This window comes from Tiliqua scincoides, chromosome 5 (assembly GCF_035046505.1).
Source record: "Tiliqua scincoides isolate rTilSci1 chromosome 5, rTilSci1.hap2, whole genome shotgun sequence".
In the NCBI taxonomy this organism is placed as follows: Eukaryota; Metazoa; Chordata; class Lepidosauria; order Squamata; family Scincidae; genus Tiliqua; species Tiliqua scincoides.
The window spans coordinates 868,247-886,465 of NC_089825.1; the positions used below are offsets into that span (position 1 = coordinate 868,247).

The 18,219-nt window shown below is 46.3% G+C and overlaps 1 protein-coding gene across 2 annotated transcripts; it reads right to left on the reverse strand.

Annotated features, from left to right (window-relative positions):
- Window positions 1–3,704: 3,704 nt before the first annotated feature.
- On the reverse strand, window positions 3,705–16,895 carry HIGD1A (HIG1 hypoxia inducible domain family member 1A). Of its 2 annotated transcripts, none has more exons than XM_066631081.1 (4): window positions 16,795–16,895; window positions 9,142–9,249; window positions 5,727–5,861; window positions 3,705–4,938 (listed from the first exon to the last, which is right to left on the reverse strand). In XM_066631081.1, the coding sequence occupies exons 2-4, from the start codon at window positions 9,242–9,244 to the stop codon at window positions 4,889–4,891; spliced, it is 288 nt and encodes a 95-aa protein (XP_066487178.1). In that variant the 5' UTR covers window positions 9,245–9,249; window positions 16,795–16,895; the 3' UTR covers window positions 3,705–4,888. The 2 variants fall into 2 exon arrangements, with proteins under 2 accessions (XP_066487178.1, XP_066487179.1); XM_066631082.1 differs by lacking the exon at window positions 16,795–16,895 and adding an exon at window positions 16,545–16,732.
- Between the last annotated feature and the right edge of the window lie 1,324 nt (window positions 16,896–18,219).

The window sequence follows — 18,219 nt, forward strand, 5'->3', positions numbered from 1 at the left end:
AAGTATTATATAAATTGTTAAATTATAATTTATATATATTTACATTTGATCTGTGAAAGGAAAGGCAGGGTGTGTGTGTGTGTGTGTATAAATTATATACATACACACGCCACCTTTCACAGAGCAGTTGCCCAATAAATTATTTGCACACGCAAACCCAGCCTTTCTTCTCAGGGCAAAAGTCCAGGGTGGCTTTTGTTAGACTTAACAAAAACAAAAATCAAACACAAACACCACAATATAAACAACAATACCTAAGAAACAAAATAAGGGCATACAGAGGCACAGAGGGTAGAGTGATGACCCATCAAGCACAGACACACCAGGCCATGAGCCTCCCCACTGGAGTCCTTCAAAAAGGCTCCGTGGGTTGAGTGTGCTTGAGCACCTCACACAGCAGCAGCAGCGCTTTTCAAAGGACTCCAGTGGTGAGGCTCTGCCTCACCACCTTAAAAGTTTTGAGCCCTTGCCAAAAAGCCATGAGGGAGGAGGCAGTTCCCCCAGTATAGCATTCCATAGTTCAAAACAGCCATGGTGCCAGAAGATTGGAGGATAGCAAATGTCACGCCTATTTTTAAAAAGGGAAAGAGGGGGGACCCGGGAAACTATAGGCCGGTCAGCCTAACATCTATACCGGGTAAGATGGTGGAATGCCTCATCAAAGATAGGATCTCAAAACACATAGACGAACAGGCCTTGCTGAGGGAGAGTCAGCATGGCTTCTGTAAGGGTAAGTCTTGCCTCACGAACCTTATAGAATTCTTTGAAAAGGTCAACAGGCATGTGGATGCGGGAGAAACCGTGGACATTATATATCTGGACTTTCAGAAGGCGTTTGACACGGTCCCTCACCAAAGGCTACTGAAAAAACTCCACAGTCAGGGAATTAGAGGACAGGTCCTCTCGTGGATTGAGAACTGGTTGGAGGCCAGGAAGCAGAGAGTGGGTGTCAATGGGCAATTTTCACAATGGAGAGAGGTGAAAAGCGGTGTGCCCCAAGGATCTGTCCTGGGACCGGTGCTTTTCAACCTCTTCATAAATGACCTGGAGACAGGGTTGAGCAGTGAAGTGGCTAAGTTTGCAGACAACACCAAACCTTTCCGAGTGGTAAAGACCAGAAGTGATTGTGAGGAGCTGCAGAAGGATCTCTCCAGACTGGCAGAATGGGCAGGAAAATGGCAGATGCGCTTCAATGTCAGTAAGTGTAAAGTCATGCACATTGGGGCAAAAAATCAAAACTTTCGATATAGGCTGATGGGTTCTGAGCTGTCTGTGACAGATCAGGAGAGAGATCTTGGGGTGGTGGTGGACAGGTCGATGAAAGTGTCGACCCAATGTGCGGCGGCAGTGAAGAAGGCCAATTCTATGCTTGGGATCATTAGGAAGGGTATTGAGAACAAAACGGCTAGTATTATAATGCCGTTGTACAAATCGATGGTAAGGCCACACCTGGAGTACTGTGTCCAGTTCTGGTCGCCGCATCTCAAAAAAGACATAGTGGAAATGGAAAAGGTGCAAAAGAGAGCAACTAAGATGATTACGGGGCTGGGGCACCTTCCTTATGAGGAAAGGCTATGGCGTTTGGGCCTCTTCAGCCTAGAAAAGAGACGCTTGAGGGGGGACATGATTGAGACATACAAAATTATGCAGGGAATGGACAGAGTGGATAGGGAGATGCTCTTTACACTCTCACATAATACCAGAACCAGGGGACATCCACTCAAATTGAGTGTTGGTCGGGTTAGGACAGACAAAAGAAAATATTTTTTTACTCAGCGTGTGGTCGGTCTGTGGAACTCCTTGCCACAGGATGTGGTGATGGCGTCTAGCCTGGACGCCTTTAAAAGGGGATTGGACAAGTTTCTGGAGGAAAAATCCATTACGGGGTACAAGCCATGATGTGTATGCGCAACCTCCTGATTTTAGAAATGGGTTATGTCAGAATGCCAGATGCAAGGGAGGGCACCAGGATGAGGTCTCTTGTTATCTGGTGTGCTCCCTGGGGCATTTGGTGGGCCGCTGTGAGATACAGGAAGCTGGACTAGATGGGCCTATGGCCTGATCCAGTGGGGCTGTTCTTATGTTCTTAGCTGCCATCTCTCTAACTTGGGATAAAGGTGGCACTTGAAGGAGAGCCCCTCAGATGCCCTAAGATATTGGGCTGGATTTTATGGGAGATGGCAGTTCCCATGTATTATTACTTGGGCCAAGGCATCTCCTTGCACTGATGGTGCTGCTGGGAGAGCCTAATTATCATGGGGGCTGGATAAACAGCTTCCAGGAGGTGCTCCAGCCCACAGATTCTATGTTTGACAACCCTGCTGAAAGGCACTGGGGCTCCAGGCGAGGATTCTGTTTGCAAGGCTGAGAAGCCACAGCCTGGCTGCCCTTCCATCTTGGCTGGCATCCTCCTCCTCTCCTATACACCTTTGAAAAATCCTAGGGAGAAGCAGCAGCCCCTACTAATAGGTGCCTAGGATGCCTCTTAAGGTGAGCTGGCCTCCCCCTGCTTACGTAATCAGCATCTTGGCTGTTTCTTCTTATGGACCAAGATGTACTCTGCATCTTTTCACACTGTAAGCACTTTGGGACAGGGGGCCATTCAGCTATTTGATTTTCTCTGTAAACCACTTCGTGAACTTTTGTTGAAAAATGGTATATACAGGTATTCTCAATAATGGCTCCCCATTGTGTTTATGGACTGGGAAACACCCAATTTATTAAGCAGGCAGCAGAGGGACAGAAATAAAACATCTTCTACCACCTCAAGATACTTTTACTTTTGTTTAGGGTAGAATCCCCCCCCCCCGATCAATTTAGATCCTCTATCAGCGATTTGCAACCTTTTCCATCTCATGGCACACTGACAAGACACTAAAATTGTCAAAGCACACCATTAGATCTTTGACAATTGACAAGGCACAGCATGCTGCCAGTGGGGGGGGGGGGCTCACATCCTGCACTGGCCCTACTTGCAAATGACCTTCCCCCAAATTCCTGTGGCACACTTGTGAACCACTCACAGCACACCAATGTGGCATGGCACAGTGGTTGAAAATGGCTGCTCAATCTCCTGCAACACCTAAAGCAATCTTCAACTCAGCTAATTTAAGAGAGAAATCTATTTTTGTTCTCTACATAATCAGGAGCCAAGTTCGTAATTCCTGCTCTACTATAATATAAAATGCAGAACTCTTGAGGCCCATTTGACCAACCCCAGAACTTCCCTCCACCTTCACTCCTTTTGCTTTTCTTACCATTCCCAAAGATGCTTCTGAAGAACTTGAAAGCTAATTGCCTCAAGACTTCGTAGTATTTTGATTGGGCCTAACAAAAGACATTATTAGAATGCAGTTTTTCTAGTTTTCCTTAAGAACCAATGCAGCTACCTATAAATTTTCAGAAAAAACCCAGCTTCTTGTATTCATCCCTGTTCTTTGTGAAAAGAGTGTTGACCACTGTAATATGCTTTGCCTGTGGAAATAATGCCACTGTGGATGGGATTCATGTAGCTATCTAGAAGTCTGCAGAAATATATACCTGATGACTATCCCAAATTTGACAGGTCAAAGACTAAACTGTGCATGTTTCTCCAACTAATCTGCCCTATGTGAGGACAGGCAGCTCTGACCAGGCTTATGACGAAGTCTGAGAACCAAGCACAATTAAACACACACAAAGACAAAAACAGGCTGCACAGACCATTTCTGGAGAGAATTGTTCTTATGTACATATTTAATAAAAACAGAGTCAATAGATTAGAGATGTGCACTGCACTGATCAGTACCATTCTCCACACTGAAAAAACCAAGGAATGCAAGCAGCTGGACTTTTACAGATTTTAAATTTCATTGCAGTCACAGATATAATTTCCATCTCTACTAGTTGTCAAAAACGAGACAGACATTTAGTGATTTATGGGATGGGAGGGTGCTACACTCAGCATCAGATGAACATTGGCAAGAATGCTTTTAATTCATGTGAGGACTAGGCAAGAGAGTAAGCAATGTCCCTAACCTCATGCTGAGCTCCAGTTTTGGAGAACAGTGGGATTTCTTGCCACTTTATGGGATTTCCAAGGCTCATCTTCCGTACCCAAATTCCAGGATCACTGAGCCTCATCCAGCTTCCATGACAGTTGGTGACAAGGAGCTGATGGCAACCAGCATTATTTTGTAACTCAAACAGCTTTAGTACATTGAGATTTCCATTAAATTATGAATACCCCCCCCCCAACAAAAACAAATGCAGATTACAATGCCCTTTAAAATAAGTGTGACAATAGGCACCCAGGAAGAACTGTACAATTACCAAAAAAATCAAGAAACTGCAATGTCTTCCTTCAGTTAAAGCTGCCAAACTTCCATGATTTAATTAAAATTGTGCAATATATAAGATTTTAAAATAGTGTAATCCTCCATATAGGGTTTATTCTTTAAAGATTAATTTATGTAACTATTCTACATCATACTTTTTTCCAAGGGAACTTCAAGAACTCAGAGCCAGTGAGTGACAGGTTTCCATCTTTTCTAGTCTGGGGATGGAAATCACAGCCTAAAGGAACAACCTCTGAAAGTTCTGGACCTTTGAGATACAAAGTGCTGAAGACTACCAACTACATGTACTTAAAAGAAAATGAGTGAGGTGAAAGGAACAATCTATAAAATGCCAATTTATGGTCTCACACAAGCCAGAAAGAGAGACGGGCCGAGTTTCACACCTGCAACCTAAGTTAGAGTTAACAATGGCAACATGGCAATTTTATGCCTTATCTCTGATGTACTATGTTACAGAATTACACCCTTGTGTTTATTTGCAACCACTTGTTGGTGAGAGGTCTATCACTAGAGTACATAAGAACACCAGCACACAGTCAACTGAATCTTCCTTATGGTTTGGGCTTGGCCCAGTATTCTCGATACATTGAGTAAAGCACCCCTGAAAGACAAAAGAAAGAACACTGTTAGGGTTTAGAGCACAAAGCTGGTTTGGTCAAGCTGAAAGAGTGTAATGACGTGGTAGCTTCCTCCTTGTTAAAGGCCTGCCCTCAACAACAGTGGCTGCTACAGCTGACTGTTTCCACACCCCCCACCAAGATTGTCACAACATTAACAGTGTAACTATTACTGCTTGTTCCCACAACCCGAGCTACACTTTTTTTACAGACCAAGTCACAGGGATGACTTTAGCCAGCCATGGATCAGTTGCTTATTTCTTGTTGAAACACCTTGTCTTACCCTTTCTAAAATTATGACTATATAAAATCAGGGACAATACAGGCATCCCCACTTCATAACCCAATATAATGCAACCATTCAGGGAGACTATTTAGAATAGTGGCCAACTGCCACAAAGCTGGATAGCTCAGTGATAGGAAGGAAGGAAGGCCACCCAAGTCAGATTGAAGAATCCCTAAGAGATGGAACTCTAAACCTTTTACACTAACCAAGTCAAGTCATCCAGCTGGCAGACAAAGCAGTAAGGGAACCTTTTCTATTTCAGAAGGGAGAGGAGCTTGTTTCAGCATGTGTGTGCTACAAGTCACCCAACTAATTCTCTGTGCAACATCAAGCTTATATGGCATACTTTGCACACTGATTTGTGCCTGCACAAGAGAGAACAAGCCTCACAAATCATCCTCCCTTCGACGCCTTAGGAAACACACTTTCAAGAAAGACTATTCAGCCCACATCCGCAATGAAGATGTGTCTTGGTTTGGTACTTACCACAAGTCATAGCACCCACGACGAAGCCCTGTGCAGCCACACGCATGTGAATCAAGTGGACAGACATTTTAGTATCTCCTCTGTGCTTCAGTTTGTAAAGGCCATAGCCCACCACTGCTGCAAAACCTGCAATGCCTGGGAAAGACAACGAGACAGTCAGACCGAACTGGAATATAACTTTTATATGCCAAGGACATAACGTTTTGCAACTCTCAGTAACCAAACTCTGTTAGAGATAGCTGCCAAAAAAACAGGAGGGGCAAATGGCTGGGACCTGAGAGCTGGGAGTTCAGGTTCACACAAAGGGCCTTGCAGCAACCCTGTGGAATTCCAACTTCCCATCTGAACAGCTGATTTGTCAGGCCTTGCCATGTCACAATCTGCCGTTTAAATCCATATGCATAAGAACATAAGAACAGCCCCACTGGATCAGGCCATAGGCCCATCTAGTCCAACTTCCTGTATCTCACAGCGGCCCACCAAATGCCCCAGGGAGTGCACCAGATAACAAGAGACCTCCTCCTGGTGCCCTCCCTTGCATCTGGCATTCTGACATAACCCATTTCTAAAATCAGGAGGTTGCGCATACACATCATGGCTTGTACCCCGTAATGGAATTTTTCTCCAGAAACTTGTCCAATCCCCTTTTAAAGGCGTCCAGGCCAGATGCCATCACCACATCCTGTGGCAAGGAGTTCCACAGACCAACCACACGCTGAGTAAAGAAATATTTTCTTTTGTCTGTTCTAACTCTCCCTAACTCTAACTCTCCCAACACTCAATTTTAGTGGATGTCCCCTGGTTCTGGTGTTATGTGAGAGTGTAAAGAGCATCTCCCTATCCACTCTGTCCATCCCCTGCATAATTTTGTATGTCTCAATCATGTCCCCCCTCAGGCGCCTCTTTTCTAGGCTGAAGAGGACCAAATGCCGTAGCTTTTCCTCATAAGGAAGGTGCCCCAGCCCCGTAATCATCTTAGTCACTCTCTTTTGCACCTTTTCCATTTCCACTATGTCTTTTTTGAGATGTGGCAACCAGAACTGGACACAATACTCCAGGTGTGGCCTTACCATCGATTTGTACAGTGGCATTATAATATTAGCCGTTTTGTTCTCTAATGATCCCAAGCATAGAATTGGCCTTCTTTACTGCCGCCGCAAATTGCGTCGACACTTTCATCGACCTGTCCACCACCACCCCAAGATCTCTCTCCTGATCTGTCACAGACAGCTCAGAACCCATTAGCCTATATGTGAAGTTTTGATTTTTTGCCCCAATGTGCAGGACTTTACAGTTACTGACATTGAAATGCATCTGCCATTTTGCTGCCCATTCTGCCAGTCTGGATAGATCCTTCTGGAGCTCCTCACAATCACTTCTGGTCTTCACCACTCGGAAAAGTTTGGTGTCGTCTGCAAACTTAGCCACCTCACTGCTCACCCCTGTCTCCAGGTCATTTATGAAGAGGTTGAAGAGCACCGGTCCCAGGACAGATCCTTGGGGCACAACGCTTTTCACTTCTCTCCACTGTGAAAATTGCCCATTGACACACACTCTCTGTTTCCTAGTCTTCAACTAGTACTCAATCCATGAGGACCTGTCCTCTAATTCCCTGACTGTGGAGTTTTTTCAGTAGCCTTTGGTGAGGAACCATGTCAAACGCCTTCTGAAAGTCCAGATATATAATGTCCACAGGTTCTCCCGCATCCACATGCCTGTTGACCTTTTCAAAGAATTCTATAAGGTTCGTGAGGCAAGACTTACCCTTACAGAAGCCATGCTGATTCTCCCTCAGCAAGGCCTGTTCGTCTATGTGTTTTGAGATTCTATCTTTGATTAGGCATTCCACCATCTTACCTGGTATAGATGTTAGGCTGACCGGCCTATAGTTTCCTGGGTCCCCCCTCTTTCCCTTTTTAAAGACAGGCGTGACATTTGCTATCCTCCAATCTTCTGGCACCGTTTTGAGGGACAAGTTGCATATTTTAGTTAAGAGATCAGCAACTTCATTCTTCAATTCCTTAATAACTCTTGGGTGGAAGCCATCAGGGCCCGGTGACTTATTGATCTTTAATTTATCAATGAGGTCTGAAACATCTTCTCTTTTAACCTCTATCTGACTTAATTCCCTGGTCAGGAGGAGCCGTTCGGGCAGCGGTATCTGCCCAAGGTCTTCTGTCGTGAAGACAGATGCAAAGAACTCATTCAATTTCTCTGCCATCTCCTTTATCTCCCCTTTCCCTCCCTCACCATCCAGAGGGCCTAGCACTTCTCTGGCGGGTTTCCTGCTTCTAACATATTTGAAGAAGCTTTTATTATTAACATATTTGAAAACATTATTAACATATCTGAACATATTTTAATATTAACATATTTGAAATATTAACATATTTGAAGAAGCTTTTATATTTATAATTTGATTTTATTATGCGTTTCACAAGGGGTTGTTGTCTCAGAAAAATAAGTCAAGGTCGTTTGGTTCACTGAATAGTTTAGTGGCGGGGGGGGGGGGGGGAGAATATCCTGGCCAACACATAAGTGAATCACTAAAATTTGTTTTACATTTCTGCTCAGATGCACTTGCACTTTATATTGGCAATAGGCAGGATGTGGCAGATCCAGCCAGAAAAAGCTGTTTCCAATGGGCCACATTAATATCAGCTGTATACACAGTGTTTTTAGATAAGGTCCACGATTCATCAAGTATTAGCCACCCAGCCTCTTGCTTCTCTCTATCAGAGAAGCAGAAGCATCAATATGATCACAACAGCACTCTGATGCAGGTCACACAAAGCCTTAAATGTGCCACCTCTGAAAAGCTCACGAATGGCTTATATTCAGGCAGCTTTACAAGATTAGACCTACTTGGCTTGGGTCTACGAATTGCACAAAGTTTCACTTTTTAGATGGAATCAAGGCAGGTAGGTATTCTTGCTGCCAAGAGATTGATCATACATGCACACCTGCCCCATGACAACTACATCATCAGGTATAAACAAGCCATCATAGTTACAACTTTCATTTCCCCAGAAGTCATTTCAAGTACAATCAAAGCAGCCAACAGTCACCAAGTACAACACATTCATGTGTCAATCAGCCGAAAGAGGTACCAGCAGCAATTACCTTTTGGTAAGGTAAGCAAGGGAATAGGAGTGAGACTGTGGGCTTGTGCATGCTCAACTTAATCCCATACTATAAAGACATTCTAGCTGTCTCAGATCTCCAGAGAGTACATTTGTTCACCTTTCACTTAAAAGTAGTGAACATAATGAAGAAATCAAAGAGACTTCCTGTTTGTACTGTGACTAAGCCTTTATTATATTTACACCCATTGCCTCAATCCAAGGGCACCTATGTCCTCCTTTGTGACCTAGAAAAAAATACAACTGCAAGTATGGTTTCATAAATGACTTACCAACTGGGACAAATGGTGACTCCCTGGTCTTTCTGATGAGTTTTGAGGTCTGTGAGTCTTCTGTCTCATAGCTAGGGAGAACAGTTTCTGAATTGGGTGCCATGTTGACTGGAAGGAAGCACAAAACCCATTAAGAAAAACTGCTGTAGAAATCCAGATGTTCTTTTAGTGCACTTTCTCGGCGGGTGCCTTACAGGCCCAGTCCAATCCACCCAAGAAGTAAACAACCTCAGAAGCCTGGCTCAGCAGCCTAGTCTTTACGGGGAGAGGTCTTCAGCTCACCACACACTGATGTGGCAAACCTAAGCACATCAAAACTCAAAGAGAAAGAAGTATTAAAGCACCCAAACCTATTAGAAGAATCCTTCATTTGAGGCTAGCAAGCCATGTAGTCAAATTCAAGTTCTGAATTCACCAGCAAGGAAAAAGTCAAACCATTGCCCACTGGGTCCATATTGTCACCTGTTCTGTCAAAGGTTGCTGTTTTAGCACACAAGCTGCTGTGAGGTGTTCAGTGAACATTTAGCCCAGAAGCATCATAGACAAGGTTTCATATACGTTTCATTCCCAATATCTCACGAAAACAGAATTATCTTGCCTCACTGCCTCTCTTTTAATGGTTCCACAATAGGCAGGGCAGCTGGAATAAACTCCTTGATCACCGTAGCAATGTGCTTGGAGGTTCACACATGCAAACCAATGCAAGAGTATATTTACCAGAACTCTCCATGGAAAGGAGAAAAAAAGGTCAGGTTTTGCATGTTAAGGTTCCAGGTTCAACCTCTAGCCCAGTGGTTCTCAAACTTTTAGCACCAGGACACACTTTTTAGAATAACAATCTGTCCAGGACCCACTAGAGGTGATATTATGGCTGGAAGTGACATCATCAAGCAAATTAAAATAAATAATTAAAGTAAAACAAATAAGAGGAAGCCAGACCTGTTCCATTAAGTGAATTTGCCTGCAATACCACCCCCCCCTCCAAAAAAATCAGTAAGATTTTCAGTCCTACCTAGTGCCCAGTTAAAGTCAAGTTCTTATGTTTCAACCATATCACTATTAGGAAACACCTAGCTCTACAAGTCTAGAATTAAAAAACTCACCTTAACAGCTCAAGCTTCTGTTTTATTCTTTTCAGGGAAGGGCACCACTTTCATCAGATCTGGGCCATTCTGGTGGCCTTGCATTCCTCTTTACCTGATCTGACTATGAGTCAAGGTATGCTTGCTTACTCACGAGTGAACACAAACATGTAGCTTAGTTTCATTTTCCATAGGGCTCAATACATTTGTCAGCTTGGAGGGAGAGACTTTCTTCTTGGGTGCTTTTTGGGGGCTGCATTTATTGGATTGGGACCATTCTGGTGCTGGATACCTCTTAGCCTACCCTTTCCAATGGACCAAGGCAAGTTCGCCTACTCACAACTAAACACACAATATGGCTCAGTTTCACTTTCCATAGGGCTCCAGGCATTTGCCTTCTCAGCTATCCACTAATCAGCTAAAGCTTTGCGATCCACCAAGTGGGCCGCAACCCATAGTTTGAGAAAGCATCTTTAATGAAAGATCTCAGGCAGCAGAGCTGGGAGAGACCCCTGTCCAAGACCTTGGAGAGCCACTGCTGTTAGTAACGGGCACAATACCAGGAGAGGTCAATCAACAGTCCAACCCCACATAAGGCACATTGAGATACATAAGCCAGTATTGTAGACTTTGCAGCTTATCTGCAGATTCTACACAAAGTTCTTCCCAGCCTTCGCTAGCCATTGGTTACCATGGAAGAGATAAATCTGTCACCATTTAAAAGAAATTGTTGCCTATTGTACCAGATCAGCTTCTCCCAATCCACCCTCTTGTATCAAGAAGCCAGGCATAGCTTCACAAAATTTATGCCCTCAAAACATCCAAAAAAGAACATATGGATGTCTGTATGAGTAGGGAGGCCAAGCCGGTGTCGGTGGTATCTCATCAATAAAAGACATAAGGACCAGAAGAGAGAATGCATTAAGAAATGGAGGAACATTAGTGCCCAACACAGACCTCCCACACACACACCGGCACCGAGTAGGGACATGGCTCACCTCCAGATCCAGCACCTGGGTAGCAAGGAACTGGGCAAGCTGTTTGACATATCACTGTGAACACGCCTATAAATACTGAGATTTCCTTAAGAGAAAGCTGCAAAGTTACTGGGAGCCCTGTTCTGGATTCAGTTACCTAGGCTTGGAGAGAAACAATGAGAGGAGCTGGAGCATACATGGAACAGCACAGCACTTGCCAAGACCAGACAGGTACGGCCAGTGTGGCACAACAACTTCAATGGGTTTCACAAAGCTTGAAACACAATCTCAGTAGACAAAATTTCCAAACACAGGCTGTGAAATGGAACAAAGCAGACTACTTCAAACTGTTTCCAAAATTCTAAAGACCTGGAAGGTTATTCAGCAGTGACCTTCCAGCTAAGTTGAAGGTGAAAGGACACCAAGCAATTGCAACCAGGGCTGGGCTACAATCTAGAACCTACACACACAACAAAAAGTCTCATTGCACCTTAAAAAACTAACTCATTTATTTCAGCATAAGAAAGATTCCACTGAAAGAAAAAAGCTGGTCTTTAAAGGTGCCAGAAGAGCCCAATCTTATGAAGTCAGCACCACTGAGCACTGGGACCAACTCCCAGGTACATGTGCTTAGGACTGCAGCCTTAGACTCCTGGAGGAAACCACACAGTTTGCTCTCTGGAAGTCAGTATCTACAACCAGCGGCATATGCCACATTCTAATGAGGACACTATCTGGAATCTTAAGACAGGAGTGAACAGATCAGGATCTACTTGTAGGTCTCTCAGTGATTTGCAAGAGATTAGCAAAGGGCAGCCACACACAGTCTTCCTCCCACCCCAGTCAGATTGCTGAAATGAAAAACGTTTGCAAAACCAGAAGCGGACTTAGGTGTGTTCCGGGAGTTCTGTCCTGATATGGAGAAAAATTCCTGGGTACTGAGGGCACCCAGTGCCTTCACGGTACTTGTATACCCCCACCCCTTCCTAGTTTGCATGTGACTCTCATTAGTAGACTTCAGAAGTTATAAAATACCAAAGTCAATCCTGCAAGCCTGAAGTCGGCCCACTCTTAAGGTAATGGCAACCCACAGAATTATCCAACATGTCTGACTCCAGGCAATTTCATACACTGCAGTCTTAGCTCAGTAACAAAAACCATGGCAACAGGGTTCCATCCCAATAGTACAGATCTGTACAGGGCTCTACATACACTAGCCCAGTGATTTTCAACCTTTTTCATCTCACGGTACACGGGCAAGGCACTAAAATGGTCAAGGCACACCATCGATTTTTTGATAATTGACAAGGCACACTGTGTTGTCACATCCCCCAATGGCCCTACTAATAAATGACCCTCTCCCAAATTCCCGTGGCACACCTGGGGACCATTCGCAGCGCACCACGGCACAGTGGTTGAAAATGGCTGCACTAACCTCTACATAGGAGATTATGTTGGAAGTATTCCTCAGAGTAGATTTCCTAATGATGAGCAGCCCTAAATCAGCAATTCAAGTTGTCCGTTGCTAGGGCTAACTTAGTGTGGCGTTAAGTAACCCTAGCATAATGCAATAAATTAAAATACCTGCCACTCCACAGAAGAGGTTGCCTCCTTCATCTCTGACTGATTTACTACACGGACCTTGCCATCTTCCAATCAGTTTCTTTAGGGGCAAGCAATCTGACTGCATCAGGTGCAATTAGAGCATTCAGACATTCCCAGTGCAAAATAATCTGCCCCCAGAACAGCAGCATGTTGGAACACAGGGTGGGGGGGAGGGGAATCCTCTGAGGGCAAGTTAAGTCTTGCTCTTAAATATTCAATTGGTAACCTTTGGGGGCACAAGGAAACAGTGGCTCCAATTTTAGTTTTAGAAGTTTGAGAAGTTCAGGAAATACCACACAAAGTCTTGCCCCACAAACTCTTAGCTACGGTGCTTATTGCATCACAGAGGCCTTTCCCACGACATCAGTTCCGGTTATTCCTCACCCTCCACAAGCTATTACTTCACCTCAGCATCCATAGGCACTTGCATCAGTCTCTCACTGTCCAGGCACGATGCACTCCCCATTGCATCAACTGGTTGCCAGCTTTCCCAGTAATGCAGAACATTATTCTCCCAGCTGCTCAAAAGCCATGTGATGTATACATCTGATTAACTATCTTAACATCTCACCCCAGTAACCTCTCCATTGCCATCATGTTCCTTTACAACAGTGCATATGGGGGGGGGGGGAGCACATTAGGTTTATCAGAACTCCTGCCCCATCCTCCACTCTCTAGTTTCCCCAACCCTCAAATCAGAGTTGACATTCCAACTTAAAGAGCAGAGGTTTCTAGATGAAAGTTAGCCAAGAACAGGGGCTTTCCGTTTCTGATTTCTGGCCGAGACAGCCAGGAGAACTCTCATTCAACCCCAACTCATAAGAACACAATATATGAGCAGCTCTGCTGGATCAGGCCAGGGTCCCATCCAATTCAGTTTCCTGTATGTCACAATGGCCCATCAGATACCTCAGGGAGCTCAAAAAGAACAAGAGACCTGCATCCTATTTACACTCCCTTGGCAACTGGCATTCTGAAACCAGCAGGTTGCATATACCCATAATGGCTTGTCACCTGTGATGAACTTTTCCTCCAGAAATCTGTACAAACCCCTTTTAAAGGCATCCAGACCAGATGCAATCACATCCTGTGGCAAGGAGTTCCACAGACTAACTATACACTGGGTAAAGAAATATCTTCTTTTTTCTGGTCTAACTCTCCCAATACTCAATTTGAGTGGATGTACCCTGGTTCCAGTGTTGTGTAAAAGGGAAAAGAGCATCCTTCTATCCATTCTCTGCATAATTATGCCCACCCCGTCAGGCACCTGAAGACTAGACTGAAGAGCCCCAAACGCTGTAGCCTTTCCTCATAAGGGAGATGCCCCAGCCCAGTAATTATTTTGGTTGCTTCTCTTTTGCACCTTTTCCATCTCCACTATATCCTTTTTGAGAGGTGGCAACCAGAACTGGATGCAATACTCCAGGTGTGGCCTAACCATCGATTTGCACAACAGTGTCATAATATTAGCTGTCTTATTCTCAATTCCTTTTCTAATAATTCCAAACATGGAATTAGCCTTCTTCACTGTCGCCGCACATTGGGTTGACACTCTCATTGAGCTGTCTGCGGGCTCCCCAAGTTCCCACTCCTGAGCTGTCACAGACAGCTCAGAATCCATTAGACCAGTGGTTTTTTTGTTTGTTTGTTTGTTTTTACAGGTATTTATATACTGCCTTTCTAGGTCCTCAGATTTCTCCTCAGACTTTATTCAAGGCGGTTTACATAGGCAGGCTAATTTAAATCCCCGTAGGGATTTTTACAATTGAAAGAAGGCTCTATCTTTCAAGAGCTACAACAATTCAGATGTTTCGTTCTGGCCTCCATCCTCCCACGCTCGGCTCAGCTTGTCAGCTGCTTCAAGGTCGCACAGTGCCGGTGGCCTCGAACTGGCGACCTTTGGATGTTATCTTCAGGCAAACAACCCTCTAGACCAGACCTCCTGCCCCGGTTCTCACACATTTAGCATCGGGACCCACTTTTTAGAATGAAAATCTGTCAGGATCTGCTGGAAGTGATGTCATGACCGGAAGTGACATCATCAAGCAGGAAAATGTTTAACAATCCTAGGCTGCAATCCTGCCCACACTTACCCAGGAGTAATTCCCATTTACTATCATGATTATAAGCATATGCACAGTAGCTTGTTAAAAGTATAGGTCTGTAACATTTTCCCCAATACAGTCACAGACCTTTGTTGGCATCCTTCAGTCTCGGAAGACTATGGTGTCATGCTCTGAATGGTGGTTCTGGAACAGAGTGTCCTCTCCAGTGCGCAAAGCCTGGGTAAAGTAGGTATGGAGGATAGGCTGTTACCCATGCAGCAAATCCCCCCTCTCCACATCGCTGAAGTGGTCCAATGGAAAGGCAGAGACCAATACGGTTGGTTCCAGCGGCGTCGCAGGAGTTGCCAGAACGTGACTGTGTTCAGCCATGAACTGCCTCAGGGACTCCGGCTCCAGATTTTGCCTCGAGGTTGACTCCTGAAGCCTCTTCCATAACTGGATGTAGCCACAAGGCAGTGGAGGTTTGGGATCAGTTTTCCTTCTCTCAGATGAGCTGCCTTCCCAGGCTGACAAGTCCCATCTACCCGGTGGCTGTTTAGTCGCCTCTTACGACAAGTCACAGACCATGGTAGCATCAAGTCTAAATACTGAAATGAATGGGACCCACCTGAAATTGGCTCACAACCCACCTAGTGGGTCCTGACCCAGTTTGAGAAACACTGCATTAGACTATATATGAAGTTTTGGTTTCTGGCCCCAATGTGCTTTACTTTACACCAAGGACGTGTGGTGGGTGGGGAAGCAGGTGAGGCACAGCCTCTCCACTGTAGTCCTTCAAGGAGTGCCACTGCTGTAGGAGGCACCTAAGCACCCACAACCCACATGGATTGTGGGTGCTTGGGTACTTCAAACGGCAGCAGCGCTCTTCAAAGGACTCCTGTGGGGAGGCCCTGCCTTACCTGCCTCCCCAGCCACAATACATCCCTGCTTTACACTTACTTCCACTGAAAGGCATATGCCATTCTGCTGCCCATTGTCCCAGAGAGGAGAAGCAGGAAAGGAGGCAGAGCAAGCAGTAGCCGGGTTTCCTGCATCTCACAATGGCTCACCAGGCGCCTCAAGGAGCACACAAGAAGCCACCCTATCCTGTAGCAAGGAGTTCCTCAGACTAATTGCACAGGAACATTATTATTGTTATTCATATTTTTATGCCGCCCTTCCTCCAAAGAGCTCAGGGTGGGGTACACAGCTGCTCCCCTTCTTTTGTCCTCACAACAACCTGTGAGGTAGGCGAGGCTGAGAGAAAGTGACTGGCCCAAGGTCACCCAGGAAGATTCACAGCTGAGGGGGGATTCGAGCCTGGATCTTCCAGGTCAAAGTCCACCTCCCAAACCACTGCACCACCCTGGCTCTCTGGAACAGACCACAGGCCCTTCCAGCTTCCTGTATCTCACAATGACCCACCAGGTGCCTCAAGGAGCACAGAAGAAGCCACCCTATCCTGTGGCAAGGAGTTCCACAGTGTACTTGCAGATCAGCCCTGCTGATCACGCCATAGGCTCATCCAGCTTCCTGCATCTCACAGCGGCCCACCAGGCGCCTCAGGGAGCCCACAAGAGCCGCCGCCATCACATCCTGCGGCAAGGAGTTCCACAGGTTGACGACACGCATAAGAGCCAATCCTGCCACGGCCTGGAGGGGGAGCAGCCCAGGAAGGGGCACAGGGGACGCACCTCGCAGAGCAGGAGACACGCAGAGCAAAGTCCGTGTCAGCAGACAAGTGTCCCGCCCCGTACGTGTGAAAGCGCGCACACGCGTCAAGCAGGCCCGCTGAAGGGCGGAAACGGCCACCCCCGGCCTGCCTGAGGAGGGCCCGGCTAGGAGCTGCTCTGGCGGGCCGGCTGCTGAAGGGGAAGGCGCCCTTGAGCGGAGTGGGAGTGGGCGGCGCTCCCCCCGCCTCCCCCACCCCTGCCCTCCGCTAACCTGCCGCGATCCTCGCTGCTCAGCAGAGCTCCGAGCCAAAATGCGTCACGCGCCTCCCGGCCGGAACCGGTCTCTGCGCAGGCCACGCCCTTCAGCACCTAGTCCCCGCCCATCTGCCACAGCCCCGCCCAGGCCGCGCCCCTCAGCCGTGCTCACTCTAGGAACACGCTCGGGGGCTAGAGTCACGCGCGCGCGCCAGAGTCATCAGACCACCAGAAGAGTCCTGCTGCTGGATCAGGCCAAAGGGGGCCCATTCAGTCCGGCGTCAGTGCCCCCCAGACGCCTCAGGGAGCACATGTACCCATCACCACATCCTGTGGCAAGGAGTTCCACAGGCTAATTACAGCATAGAACACCAGCATAGAGCCCTGCTGGAGCAGCCAAAGGCCCATCCAGTCCAGCTTCCTGGAACCCACAGTGGCCCACCAAATGCCTCATCCTGTGGCAAGGTGTTCCGCAGGGTAATTACATGCCGGCATTTAGAGACAGCCTACTTCCAAAATCAGGAGGTTGCACAGACCCATCATGGCTTATTACCTGTGATGGACATTTCCTCCAGAAATCTGTCCAATCCCCTTTTAAAGGCAATCCAGGCCAGATGCGTCACAAAGGCATCATAGACATCTCAGAACCCATTAGCCCAGTGTTTCTCAAACTGTGGGGCCAGACCCACTAGATGGGTCGCGAGCCAATTTCAGGTGGGTCCCCATTCCTGCCAATATTTTTAATATATTAGACTTGGTGCAAGAACACACACCAAGGATCTTGGTTTGGGATCTTCTTCGCTGTCCTGCTGAAGCAGGCCTTTGGAACTACAACAGAAGGCATCTATCTCTGGACCAGATCAGATGGAAAGCTCTTCAACCTCTCCAGACTGAGAGCAAAGTCCAAAGTCCAGCTGAAATGTCTGCATGACTTCCTCTTTGCCGACAATGCAGCTGTCACTACCCACTCTGCCAAAGATCTCCAGCAGCTCATGGATTGTTTTAACAAGGCCTGCCAAGATTTTGGACTGACAATCAGCCTGAAGAAAACACAGGTCATGGTTCAGGATGTGGACTCACCTCCCTGCATTACAATCTCTGCGCATGAACTGGAGGTTGTCCATGACTTTGTGTACCTTGGCTCAACGATCTCTGACACTCTTTCTCTCGATACCGAGCTAAACAAACACATCGGTAAAGCAGCTACCACGTTTTCCAGACTCACAAAGAGAGTCTGGTCCAACAAGAAGCTGACAGAACATACCAAGATCCAGGTCTACAGAGCTTGTGTCCTGAGTACACTTCTGTACTGCAGCGAGTCATGGACTCTTCGCTCACAACAGGAGAGGAAACTGAATCCTCGGCATCACCTGGCAGGACAAAGTTCCAAACAACACAGTCCTGGAACGAGCTGGAATCCCTAGCATGTATGCACTGCTGA